Raw genomic sequence first — 13,506 nt, forward strand, 5'->3', positions numbered from 1 at the left:
TCTATTGCTTTTCCAGGCCATAGCATAGAGCTAGATCAGAAGTGGAGCAGCCAGAATATGAACCAGAGCACATGTGGGATGCCGGCCGGCACTGCAGGCAGAGGCTTTACCGACTACACCACAGCACCAGCCCTGAAACTACTTCTTCTAACCTCCTTTCTACATACCCGTGCTTCATACTTCCACAACTTCATATAATTTATCCCCTTGTTATTGGTGGACAGTGGTCGAAAGGTGGGCCGGCGCCGCGGCTCACTAGGCTAATCCTCTGCCTTGTGGCGCCGGCACACCGGGTTCTAGTCCCGGTCGGGGTGCCAGATTCTGTCCCGGTTGCCCCTCTTCCAGGCCAGCTCTCTGCTGTGGCCAGGGAGTGCAGTGGAGGATGGCCCAAGTGCTTGGGCCCTGCACCCCATGGGAGACCAGGAGAAGCACCTGGCTCCTGCCATCAGATCAGCGTGGTGCGCCGGCCGCAGTGCGCCAGCCGTGGCGGCCATTCAAGGGTGAACCAATGGCAAAGGAAGACCTTTCTCTCTGTCTCTCTCTCTCACTGTCCACTTTGCCTGTCAAAAAAAAAAAAAAAAAAAAAAAAAAAAAAAAGGTGACCATGTGGTATCACACAATGAGACAGAGTGGAGGAGGAGGTGGACGTAACAAGTTGGCCACCAGGAGAGACAAGCAGTAAACAGTTGGATAATGTGTTTTCTCATCTCTTTTCTTTCTCTCTACTTATGTAGTTACTCCTGATCCTCCAGGTTCATCTTAGAGATCATTCCCCCCATCTTGGCACAGACATCATCTGTGAGCTGCCTCCAAATTTACTGTCTTAGCTCTCATCAAATACCGTCCTGATTGAGAAGTTAACTTTCTCTGAATGCACACCTCATCCCTTTGCCTAGAGCTTGTACTTCCTCTGGGTGGAAACCACAAGGTTTAGCCATGGGCCTTGCTTGTGCTAAGCCTTTAATAAATATATGTTGTTTGGATCCATTGAGTAACCAACCATCCTGGTTTGCCCAGGACTGAGGGACTTTCAGTGCTAGATCTGGATAAGTCCCTAGCAAACAGGGATGAATTAGTCACCTTGTCAGTTCACCCAAGCAGTTTTGGATGCCTGTCTGTGCAAGCCTCTGTGTTTCCTCCGGCTTTGAACTTGAATTGATGCGAGACTTCACCATGGATGCTGAGCTCCATGCAGAGAGTTCCAGTCTCATTCACTGCTGCACTAGCACCTGGAACAGATCAGGCACATTATAAGAAGTTAATGGGGGCCAGCGCTGTGGCGTAGCAGGTAAAGCCACTGTCTGCAGTGCAGGCATCCCAAATGGGTGCCGGTTCTAGTCCTGGCTTCTCCTCTTCCAATCCAACTCTCCGCTATGGCCTGGGAAAGCAGTTGAAGATGGCCCAAGTCCTTGGGCCTGTGCATCCACATGGGAGACCAGGAGGAGGCCCCTGGCTCCTGGCTTTAGATTGGTGCAGCTCTGGTCATTGTGGCCAACTGGGGAGTGAACCAGAGAATGGAAGACCTCTCTCTTTTTCTCTCTCTTTCTCCTTCTCTCTCTGTGTAACTCTGAATTTCAAAATAAATAAATAAATCTTTTTAAAAAGGCAATCAGCAGGAAGCCACTACAAAGAAAAACTTAGTTGAAGAATAACGAAGTCTTTAAAAAAAAAAGTTAATGAACACGTTTTGGATGAATGCATGGAAAGCACTGAGCACCACTCTATTCCCTGATCATCTCATTTTCCTTCTGTATAGTGGGACTCTATAGTTTCACATACACATTTTTTAAATGATAAATGACTCCACAGTTTATTGATGTTGTCTGTCCTCATTGCATTGATGGTAAGGGCCAACCTTTATTTATCTTGCTATTTCCTGTGGAGAGTTGGCCAACATCAGACTTTCATTTTTGTAAATTTGAAACATACCAGTACTATCTGTGCAGATAAAACATTTTGGTTTGAAGTTCTATTGGAATGTGACTTGGGACTCAGGTGCTTAAGGAAAGACTATTGACAGTCAAAAACTTTGAAAATATTTTTGAGAATTTCCCAGTGATTTGAACATTCTCTCATATACTCTTCAAACCATTAATGGACTATGATTTTGACAATGTGAATATTGTTATTTCATGAGTCATTTTGTGCAGTAAACTATGTATCATGGATTAAAGAATGAGTTCAGGAAGCACACATATGTTTACGGACTAAGGAAGCCAAGTGAGGTAGGGACAAACTGATCCAAGGAATTTGCTGTGATGAAGTCTTGGCCTCTGAGTCACTGTTACCAAGGACCTTCCCATGTGGAAAGGATCAGCAATTCTGCTGCATGGAATCGGGTACTCACTCTGCTTCAGGGTCTATCCAGGTTAGTTCTGAGCTTGCAGGTTTCTTTTAGATGATTCTTAGTGACCAAACTTCTGTCTAGGACCCAGATACCTTAGTTATTCAGGCAATCAATGCCAAATACATGTTTGATAAAACATATGTGTATACAAAATTATCATCTGCATAGTTTTCAAGAGTTTTCTTCCATGTGCCACATTTAAAACAAAGCCACCTCTGTGATAAAGGCTGCGCACTTATTTTTTCCTGATGAACAAATGTGGAAACTAAGGCTTTGAAAAAAGGAGTGACTTGACAAGGTCATATTATTAATAAGTACTATAAAGTCAGGTTTTTTCATTCTTGGACTATTGTTCTTTACCCTCTGTTTGGTAACTGTATTCTGGAATGCCACCCTCTGTTTTCAGATTCTAATTCATTGTTTAATATTGTACTCAAAATTCTTCCCGCAAATTCTTGCCATTTCCAACAAAGCCCAGACAGTTTTGTTGGTTCCAAGATTCCCAACAAGGTTTTTCCAGTATGTGTTTCTATCTATTCTATCTATATCTATCATATTCATTATGAATTTTAGCTTTAATGTATTAGTTTGTTTTCTGCCTTTTTGTCTCCTCTTCTTACTTCATGTAAATTATCTTTGTTAAAATTTATTTAAGGTCCGGTGCTATGGGGCAGTTGGTTAAAGCCTGGGTCTGCAGCACCAGTATCCCATATGGCACCAGTTCAAATCCCAGCTGCTCCACTTCTGATCCAGCTCTCTGCTAGTGCGCCTGGGAAAGCAGAGGAGGATGGCCCAAGTCCTTGGGCCCCTGTACCCATTTAGGAGACCCAGAGAAAGCTTTTAGCTCCTGGCTTTGAATTGGCTCAGCTCCAGCTGTTGCGGCCATTTGGGGAGTGAACCAGCAGATAGAAGACCTCTCTCTCTCTTTCAAATAAATAAAAAGTAAATCTGATTTTACTTATTTATTTGAAAGTCAGAGAGAGACAGTGAGAGATAGAGAAAGGGAGATTTTCCATCCACTGGTTCACTCCTGAGAGGGCTGCAATAGCCAGGGTTGGGCCAGGCCAATGCCAGGAGCCAAAAGCTTCTTCCAGGTCTCCCGTGTGGCTAGCAGGTGTGCAAGCACTTGGGCCATCTTCCACTGCTTTTCCAAGGCCATTAGCAGGGAGCTGGAAGAGAAGTGGAGCAGCTGGGACATGAACGGGTGCCCACAGGGGATGCTGGCACCACAGGTGGCAGCTTTACCAGCTATGCCACAGTGCCAGCCTCATGTAAATTATCTTTATTATAAATAGAACTATCCCTGACTTCTTCTACACATTTACAATCTATTTTTAATAATACCCAGATGACTACAGAACAGTAGTTCCAATATTTTTGTTTGCATAAGAATGACTTGGGAGCTTATTAAAAATAATTTCTGAGTGCTCTTCCCATAGGTTCTGGTTCTGTGTGTCTAGGGAGAGGTCCAGGAATCTGAATTTTAAATAATATCCCAGAGGATTCTGGTGTGAGTGATCTAACAGGCACATTTTCAGAAACTTTGCTGTTGAGTACTAAAAATTGTATTATGTATTGCGTATCTGTCCTGTGCTCAGTGGGGGATACAGAAGTGTAAACTAACTAAGTAACTGAGTTTTCGTTCTCTTGGTGACAGTTAGAAATGCTCAGAGGAGAAGGGGCACGCTGCTATCTCCACGTGTGATGACAGGCCCCGTGAATGATGTGGATAATAAGTGCAAGAGGAAACAAAGAAGGGACTCTTCACTTCTGACCAGATTTTATGACCGGCTTCAGAAGTTGAGCTGGGGTTGGGAGAAAAGATTGGTCTCAACAAGATGGAGAGGGGCAGGAATGGACGGATTATTTCAAGCTGTTGGAACAGCAAAGACTAAGCGTCAAGGATGCACAATTATTTTTAGAAGATCACTATGCGCAATGATGTGACTGAAGCGAAGAAAAGAACTATGTAGACACAGAGTGTGGTGTACACCCCGCATAACCACTAGGAGTTTTACCGAATTTTGACTCTGTTCTGCAGGTGGTTGGTTACAAGTAGCTGTTTACGAGACCGATCAGGCAGTGAGCATGGAAGCCCTGAACCATACTTGGCGGTCGCCCGTGCAAATTGTGAGGAGGACCTGGTTTTCAACGTTTGGGAAGGCAGAGTCATCCTGATCCGGAGCCTGACTGGATGAGGGAGGTGTCAGGGACGCTGCTGAGGTGTGAATCTCCTTGGTGGGGGGTGGGGCGCTCATCGCAGGTCCGCCACCCAGCCAATCTGAAGGGTGAGCTGTTTGAGGACAGTATGTTTGGTCCTAGGTCTGGAGTTCACCTTCCTGCCACAAAGTTGGGGTCTTCCGGGCATGCACATCAGGTAGCTTTGCAGAACTCCATGGCCGCTATTTCCATTTCGTCAAAGGAAGAGCCGATGCTGGCGGGAGAGGATTGCAGGCGCGGGTAGGACGACGCAAAGGGAGACAGACGGCTCAGCTCACGTACGCTTTATTATGCATCATTATGTACAAAACACTGCCCAGGAAACTAAGAAATTTAAAACCTAGCATTTTCAAGGAAGGGATCTTAGTGGCAAGCCGCCAAGCCACAAACCACCGATCAGCGAACTCACGCTCGGCGCGCTGGACTAGCTGAAGGCCTCGCCTGAGGGGGTAAACAGTCGCGGGACACTAAGCTAGGAATGCGACACCTCTTGGCGGGTGGGGTGGGGGGGCGCTGACGTGCAGAGAACTCTGTCCAAACCAAGCAAACGGTGCCTGAAACACCCGAGCTACAAACTCACTCCCCAACTACCAAGTACGCGGTTTAGGGTCAGAGTGGCTCCAAGGCCCGCCCAAAGACTCCAGGACCTCACGCTGATTGGCCGAGTTCACGACCTCGCCTTCCCCGGGGATCTTCACCAGCCTATCACACCGTCCCACCGCCCACCCTGGTTTTTGCCCCGCCCCTTCGCAGTGACGCAACACCTGGCGCTCTTCCGGGCCCCCTAACTCCCTACCCGTCGCTTCAGCGCCTTATTGGCCAGCAGAGAGGCGAGGGGAGGGGAGGGAACTCTGTGTGCTCTCTGAACTGCCCCTCTAGTTTTCTGGTCTTCTCATAGGTTGTCAGGAGGCAATTATAGCCCGGGCCGTCGCGCAGGCGTGCGAAAGTACCCGCGGTGGAGGGGCACTTCCCCTCCCAAAAGAATTAGTTACGCGGCTGTGACGCAGACGGCACCCCGCTACCCACTCTCACTTCTGATTGGCCGCGACTGAAGCTCGTCACACGGCCACGCCCTACATCCCTGCCTCACCTCACCGCCTTCGGACACTTGATAGACCGCCCGGGAGGCCACGCCTCACAGGGTTCCTGCCGCTTAGCGCTCCGATTGGCTGAGGAGACTGGCATGCTTTCCCGCCCCCTGTCCTCTCCGGAGCATCCCGAGGCTGGCGGGGTCCCGCGGAAGTTGTCAGTCAAACCCCTCCCTCCCCGCCCTCCGCGAGGCCCCTCCCCGGGCCGCGCGCCCTCGTGCGCGCGCGCACACGCACACACTCCCGCCCTCTGCTTGTACCAACCACCTTCTCAAGTTGTAGCGGTCGCTCGCCGGGGGTTCTCCGTGGGCGGCCGACGGGCGCGTGGGGGAGGGGGCTCGGACTGCTGGGCGCAGCCGGCGGCGCGTGCGAGCCGAGGGCCCGGGCAGCGGGTCACCGCCCCGGGCGATGAGGGGCTGGCGCTGACAGGGGAGAGCGGGCACGGCGGCGGCGGTTCCGAGGGGACCCGCGACGGCAGCGCCCCGGAGGAGGCTCCCGGCGGGGAGGGCTGCGCTGGCAGCGGCCGCTGAGGTGCTAGCCGGCCGGCCGGCTGGTCAGCAGGACTGAGGGGACGAGGAGCGCGCCCGGCGTCCGCACCTCTGTGCCCTCGCCTCAGTTGTCCAAACTTCAGGCTGCTCCCCCTTCCACCCGCCCTCTGCGCCCGGAGTCAACAACTTCTTCAGCCCCGGAGCTCGCCGCGCGGCGGGGACCAGGAGCCTCCGGCGCTGAGATGTGGCCGTGAGGCGTTGGCGGGCGGCGAGGAGCAGCTCGGCGGCGCCCGGGAGCCGGACGGCGGTTTGGCCGGGGGTCCGGGGCGCAGGGCCGCGAGCTCTCCGCGCCTCTCCCCCGCCTCCTCCTCCTCGTGCCGTCGCCGCCGCGGCCCCGCGCGGTGCAAGCAGTAGCCGGAGCTGCCAGGCGCCAGGGCCGCGGAGATGTCGTCGTCGTCGTCGTCGCCTCCGCCGCCGCCGCCGCCGGCGGGGGCTGCCAGCGCCGCCATCTCGGCCTCGGAGAAAGTGGACGGCTTCACCCGGAAATCGGTGCGCAAGGCACAGAAGCAGAAGCGCTCCCAGGGCTCGTCGCAGTTCCGCAGCCAGGGCAGCCAGGCGGAGCTCTCCCCCTTGCCCCAGCTCAAAGGTAAGCTCCGAGGGCGCAGCCCCGGCCGGCGAGCGCTGGCGGCCGCAGAGCCATTTCCTCCCCCGGGGCTCGCGGAGTGCGCGCCGCGACCCCCGCCCGCCTGTAGTGCAAACGTGTAGGCTGCGGAGTGGTGCTTCTCGCGGCTCCCGGATTCACCCTAACTTCCCACCGGGGCGAGGCCAGCACCCTGCCCACCTGCGCGCTGGCTTAACCTGCGCTTCCGATTGGGGACTGCGTCCCGCGAGGTAGAATTCTTTCCTCTCCCTCACTCCTCTTTCTGTACCCATCTTGCCTCCGCGACCTGCCTTGCCTTCCTCCGGTTTCCAAGTCTCAGCCCCTGTCTGCGGCCCTCTTCCTCCACCTTTACTTTGGCTGTTACCGTCGGCGCCCACGCCGGTCTCCACTCCCCGCCCCATGGATTGTATTTGAGTCATCGGACCTGGAATCCAAATGCAAACAGCGGTTGAGAGTTCAGCTGGCCCTCACGTGCACGAGTTTGTTTGTTTGTTTGTTTGTTTTTAATAAGGAAAAAGCCTAAAAGTCGGACCGGTGTAGGATCTTATTTGTTGAATCGTTAGCTGAAAATACCCGATTGTTTGAGACGGTACAGAGGATCGATGTGAGGACGTGTAAGGGAGTCTGGTGTTGCTTTGCGGTGGAACGGGAACTTGGTTCCCGGGCAGTAATTCAGACTTTGTAGGTTTGTACAGTGATTCAAATTGGTATCCGTGCCTAATGCCTTGCAGAAGTGCTTGGCACTCTTTTTGGCTCACTTACTTTTCCCACTAGATTCAGAGGTTTTTCAGTAAGTTTTTTCTTTTTCTTTCTTTCTTTTTTTTTTTTTTTTTTGGTGTTCTAGTTTATTCATTGTGAATTACTAACTTTTAATTTTACAATTTCAATATCTGCGTTGTATGAGACAGAAGTCGTTATGGAGTCAGATGACAGTGCTCATAGACATCCAACAAAATTCTGCAACAAGAGAAACTTAATGGAAACCTGAATCATATGTTTTGTAAGGCTGGGAAATTAAAGAGATAAATGTTCAGATTTCTCAAACCATTTGAAAAAAGCTCCACAATCCCCTCAAGGCCAGTCTGGTTTCAATTTGTCTTTGGGCCTGTGAATCCAGCCTTAGCTTGGCAAGGAGTCTAAAGAAAACCCCAGATCAAATCACAGTTGACCTGCAGTAGTTCTGGAACCCCATTCAAACCCTACACTGCCCTGCCTTTTCGGGTGTTTCTAAATCAAGGACATCCCCCAGCCCAAATCAAACAGGCTTTTGAAAAGAGATTTTAAGACGCATTTAATCTGTGCATGTTACTTGATTGCTGTTTAGCATACAAAAATTGTTAAAATTTGCATAGGGTAGTCAGTGGTAGACCACAGTGGTAGGCATTGCCAAGACTTTAAAACTCTTGAGCCATGTCACAGTTATAAAAGAATATCATCTTTCCAACCAGGACATTGAATTGCTATTCATAGATTTTATATCTTACACTTAATTAAAACATCATGGTTACTTTTATACTGATTTTTTTTTCCATTAAATTATCAAATTATTTTTGCATTTCCAAGATTTGGTGCTAGCATTTTTTTCATGTTTATTTAGCTTGTTATTATAAATTATTTTGGTTCCTTTAGTATTGTACTCATTGATATATTCACTTTTTAATAGAAATAATTTAATACTAAACATATGGCTAGTTTTAACCAGGAGATGTAGCTTTGTATGTTTTGCTTGTAAAAGCCTGGGAAATATATGCATAGAGTCAGTCATCATCTAAGATATGTGGTATTTGGTTCAACAAGTTGAAGGTGCAGTATTTTATTTATAGTGTTTGGTTAGTAGTAGGAAAAAAATAAAATTGGAAATCTAGATTAATTTTAGATATTTGCATTAAAAAGCTATCATAAGGAAAGTTATGCTTGCAAGATAAACTTTTATTGAATAAAACAAGACCCTTTCTTGGGTTACTGGCTAAAAGGAAAAACTACTTTTACTTCAAATGCCAATATACTTGAAAAGTTATTTTCCTAAAAAAATCAGTTGCTTTGCTTGGTACTTTAGCAGTGTAGTTGCTATCACAGTGTTGTGTTTTTTCTGTCACTAGTAGTTTTTTCCATTAGTGGCCTTAAAAAAACAAAAAAAAAGTGGGAAGCCCTATGTGTATGAAAGAGATTTTTTTTCTTCCTGCTCTGAAATATAATCTTATTGTGGAGTGATTCAGATATCTGTGGGCATCCAAGATCTTTCAAGTGTTTATGCCAACCTGCTTATGTTACACTTTGTCCACATGGGTCTAAACTGGAAAGATGCCAGCTAGTTTTCCTCAAAGCATACTGTGAGTGAGGATTAACAAAACAATTTGATCTTTTCATCTGTAAGAAGTTTATTTGTGCAAAATCATTTACTAAATTGGTTGTAGGATTTTAATGACAAAAATGCTTGCAATAATTTCTTATTGTAGAAAATATTTAATGAACAAGCTTTGTTAAAGTTTTTTTTATGAGAAACTGTCAATGTGTGTCCTGAAAAACTGCCTTATATTGTGAAGCTTAAAATAATTTTTTTAAAAACACTTTTAAATCTCATATTCTGTAAACTTCTCTGAGAGCCAGGAACTAGAAAATAAAGTTTGGAGCATTTTATCATTTTTTTCTGTATTTACAATTTACATTAGGGGAGTGGGATATTCAGCCTAGCCATTAAGATACACACATTCCGCATCAGGGGTTCTTGGATCCCATCCCTGGCCTGCTCCTGACTCCAGCTTCCACCAATGCAGAGACCCTGGGAGGCAGCAGTGATGGTTCAAGTAATTGAGTTCTTTCCACCCCTGTGGGGTTGGATTTCCAGTTCTGGCCTTTTGCCTTGCCTAGCCCAAGCTGTTGGAGGCATCTGGATAGTGGACCAGCAGTTGGGACCTTACTCTGTCTCTGTAATAACAACAAATTGTGTTAGCATAGGACCTTCTTTTTCTACTTTAAACTTTTCATCTGGTAAGCAATAATTAGGAAACTTTTAACTATAAAAAAAATCTGTTATTCACAATAGAAAATTTTTCAGTCTTTTTAACCTATTTTGTTTAAGTCTTTGGAAGGATTGGTTTGGTAAAGTAGCCTGTGTCTTATGTTTACAAGAATGACAGTTTGACAATTTAACATTTTCAAATTGTATTATCTTTGTTTATTTTTAATTATTAAATGATATTGTTTGTAATAAATGAAACAATATAAAGATGAGCAACCCCTAATTCCTGTTATCTCTTGCTTTTTCTTTTTTAAATGCCACTTTTTTTTTTTTGCATGTTGATTTTGTAACCTGCAACTTTACTGAATTGGTAAAAATCTAACAGATTTTTGTTAGTTTAACTTTTTATTTTTTAAGATTTATTTATTTGCTAGGCAGAGTTACAGAGAAGCAGAGGCAGAGAGAAAGAGAGAGAGAATGAGTGAGAAAGGTCTTCCATCTGCTGGTTCACTCCCCAGATGGCCGTAATGGCCGGAGCTTGGCCGATCCGAAGCCAGGAGCCAGGAGCTTCTTCCGGGTCTCCCACATGGGTACAGGGGCCCAAGGAGTTGGGCCATCTTCTATTGCTTTCCCAGGCCATAGCAGAGAGCTGGGTTGAAAGTGGAGCAGCTGGAGACTTGAACCCAAGCCCACATGGGATAGGCAGCACCGGCCCCTCTCCTGCTTTTTCACACCATCTAAGGTAATGCTGTCATATGACAAGCCAAGATTCAGTGTAGTTTTACAAATATTTCTTTTAAAATCTTCAAAAAAGATTTTTACAATTTATTTTATTTATTTGAGGGCAGAGAAAGAGAGAGTGAGCTACCATCTCTGGCTCACTCCCTAGATGCCCATGATAGCTGGGGTGGTGGGACTGGCTCAGGCCAAAGCCTGGGAACTCAATCCAGGTTTTCCATGTCGGTGGCAGGGACCCAGCTACTGGAATCATCACCTGCTTGCCCCAAAGGGTTCACATTAGCAGGAAGCCTGGGAACTCAATCCAGTTCGCCCAGGTGCATGGCAGGGACCCAACTACTTGAGCCATTAGCTTGCTGTCTTCCAGGGTACAAATAGCTAGAAATGGGATTGGAGCAGGGAATTCAAACCCAGGACTCTGATATGGAACTTGGGAGTTTCAGCCAGTGACTTAACTATTATATCAAATGCCTGTCCTCAAGGACTGTATTTTGTTAGATTATCTCAGCAGCTTTTGGCAAGACCAGTATTAATCCCATTTTATTGATGAGAAAGTTTAAGTTTGAGCAGTTTTGTTTCAGGCCTGTGGTTATTTATTTGGATGGTGTTGCAACTGATACTGGGACCTAGGTCAAATGATTTTAGTTTTTTTGCCACTTACCTGTTTTGTGCAAATGTGAAGTAGGGTGATAGAAAATTTGGGTTCCCTGGGGTTAGTTCTGGGTAAAAGGTGAACTTCTAATCTGAGTCATTTTCCTTATCTGTAAAATGGGGAATGCCTTCTGTCTCCCCAGGATTTTGAGAGTTAAGTGAAATAATGTAAGTGCCTAAAAATTGGCAAAGAATGTTAGTTACTATTCTTGTTTTCCCATTTTCATATTTAAAATCTAGATTAATTTTTAAAATGAAAGATTATTAGTAATGTTACTTAAATAGTAAACTTTCCTGGTTGTGAAGTATTTATTTATAATTGTTTTCAGATGTGATTTATGTGAAGTGAGACAAACATTTTTCAATATGAATGTAAACATGGAAATATGGTAAAGTCAGACTCTTTAATACAAACTAACAAGATTTTTTTTTTAACCATGCAAAGAAATTGAATTGCTGAGTCGAATTGTGTAGATGGGTTTTGAGGTTAAAATCCCCTTTGGCTGAGGTAGAGAACTTCCAGATGGCTCAGATTCCTTGTTGGTCCATTCTTTGTAACTGATCCCACTGGAAGTACTGAGGTCCTCCAGAAACAGTGGGGTGGGTTGCTTACCTTTGAAGAGGAGAATATGTGTGCATATTTTTTTGAGGTGCATGTTCCTTTGAGATAATTGTGGAACAAGAACACTGACATAATTTGAAGTTTCTTAACTATCTTAACTTTTGATGGTGGTAGGAAAACACTAATCAACTTTTAAGATTTATAGATCTTCTTAAAGTTAACATCTCATCATCCCATCTAAGCAGAAAACCCCTTTTGTAATTGAGGTGACACTAAAGGAAGAGTTGAAATGCACCTATCTGAATGTGCTAAGAAAGGGATATACTACAGAGGGATATAACCTTTTAGTTACTTTTAGACTGTTTTCTGGAAGCATTGTCATATCTTTTCTGGAAGAAATATTTAAAACAAATTTTTTCATAAATATACATATTAGAGAAATTGCTAAATATAATATCAATTGCTTGTCTTCAAATTAAGAAAAAAGTTTGATGTTTAAGCCTAATTTTTTAACATCCTCAAAATTGCTATTTAGGGAACCGGTGCTGTGGCGTAGGGGTTAAAGCCCTGGCCTGCAGTTCCAGCATCCCATATGGGCACCGGTTCGAGTTCCAGCTGCTCCACTTTCAGTCCAGCTTTCTACTAACATGCCTGGGAAAGCAGCAGAGGATGGCCCAAGCCCTTGGGCCCTTGCACCTGGGAGACCCAGAGGAGGCTTCTGGCTCCTGGCTTCATATCAGCTCAGCTCCAGCCATTGCTGCCATTTGGGGAATGAACCAGCAGATGAAGACTTCTCTCCGTTTCTGCCTCTCTCTATAATTCTGTCTTTCAAATAAATACTACTACTACTAATAAAAACTTTTTAAAATTTCCTGTTTAGAATCATACCCCCTCCTTTTTATTACCTTCTCCGATTCTTAATTTAATTTTGTCTTATTTTATGACAGGCCTAACTGAATAAAGTGATAATCCAGGAAAATGTTTTTGATGCAATAGTGTGACCATTGGGGTAGAGCTGTATCCTGAAATAATAAACTTGTCTCTGGCATTAGTGATGACTCACAATAGCTTTGAGCTAGTTGTTTAACCCTGGTAAACTTTAAAGTGTTTTTTTTGTTTGTTTGTTTGTTTGTTTGTTTTTTGACAGGCAGAGTGGACAGTGAGAGAGACAGAGAGAAAGGTCTTCCTTTTGCCGTTGGTTCACCCTCCAATGGCCGCCGCGGCCAGCGCGCTGCGGCTGGCGCACCACGCTGATCCGATGGCAGGAGCCAGGTGCTTCTCCTGGTCTCCCATGGGGTGCAGGGCCCAAGCACTTGGGCCATCCTCCACTGCACTCCCTGGCCACAGCAGAGAGCTGGCCTGGAAGAGGGGCAACCAGGACAGAATCCAGCGCCCCGACAGGGACTAGAACCCGGTGTGCCGGCGCCGCAAGGCGGAGCATTAGCCTAGTGAGCCACGGCACCGGCAACTTTAAAGATTATTTGAGAGTCAGAGTTACACAGAGAGAGAGAAAGAGAGGCAAGAGATAGAGAGAGGTCTTCCATCCGTTGGTTCACTCCCTAGTTGGCTGCAACAGCCAGAGCTGCGCTGGACCAAAGCCAAGAACCTGGAGCTTCCTCTGGGTCTAACCACGTGGGTGCAGGGACCCAGGGACTTGGACCCTCTTCTACTGCTTTCCCAGTCCCTGACAGAGAGCTGGATCAGAAGTGGAGCAGCTGGGACTTGAACCGGCATCCATATGGGATGCCGGCACTGCAGGGGATGGCTTTACTCACTACACCACAGCACCCGC

The 13,506-nt window shown here is 46.4% G+C and overlaps 1 protein-coding gene across 4 annotated transcripts in view; it reads left to right on the top strand.

Annotated features, from left to right (window-relative positions):
• The first annotated feature begins 5,872 nt into the window (after nucleotides 1-5,872).
• PPP2R5A (protein phosphatase 2 regulatory subunit B'alpha) overlaps nucleotides 5,873-13,506 on the top strand; it is a 76,671-nt gene continuing 69,037 nt past the window's right edge. Inside the window, exon 1 of one of the 4 annotated variants that reach the window (XM_017347800.3) lies at nucleotides 5,873-6,789. In XM_017347800.3, coding sequence (XP_017203289.1) covers nucleotides 6,588-6,789 — 202 coding nt within the window. In that variant the 5' untranslated portion in view covers nucleotides 5,873-6,587. Of the gene's footprint in view, nucleotides 7,035-13,506 lie in introns of all 4 variants that reach the window. The other 3 variants (XM_070055257.1, XM_002717413.5, XM_070055259.1) reach the window with 3 other exon arrangements.

This window comes from Oryctolagus cuniculus, chromosome 13, assembly GCF_964237555.1.
Source record: "Oryctolagus cuniculus chromosome 13, mOryCun1.1, whole genome shotgun sequence".
NCBI classification, from domain to species: domain Eukaryota; kingdom Metazoa; phylum Chordata; class Mammalia; order Lagomorpha; family Leporidae; genus Oryctolagus; species Oryctolagus cuniculus.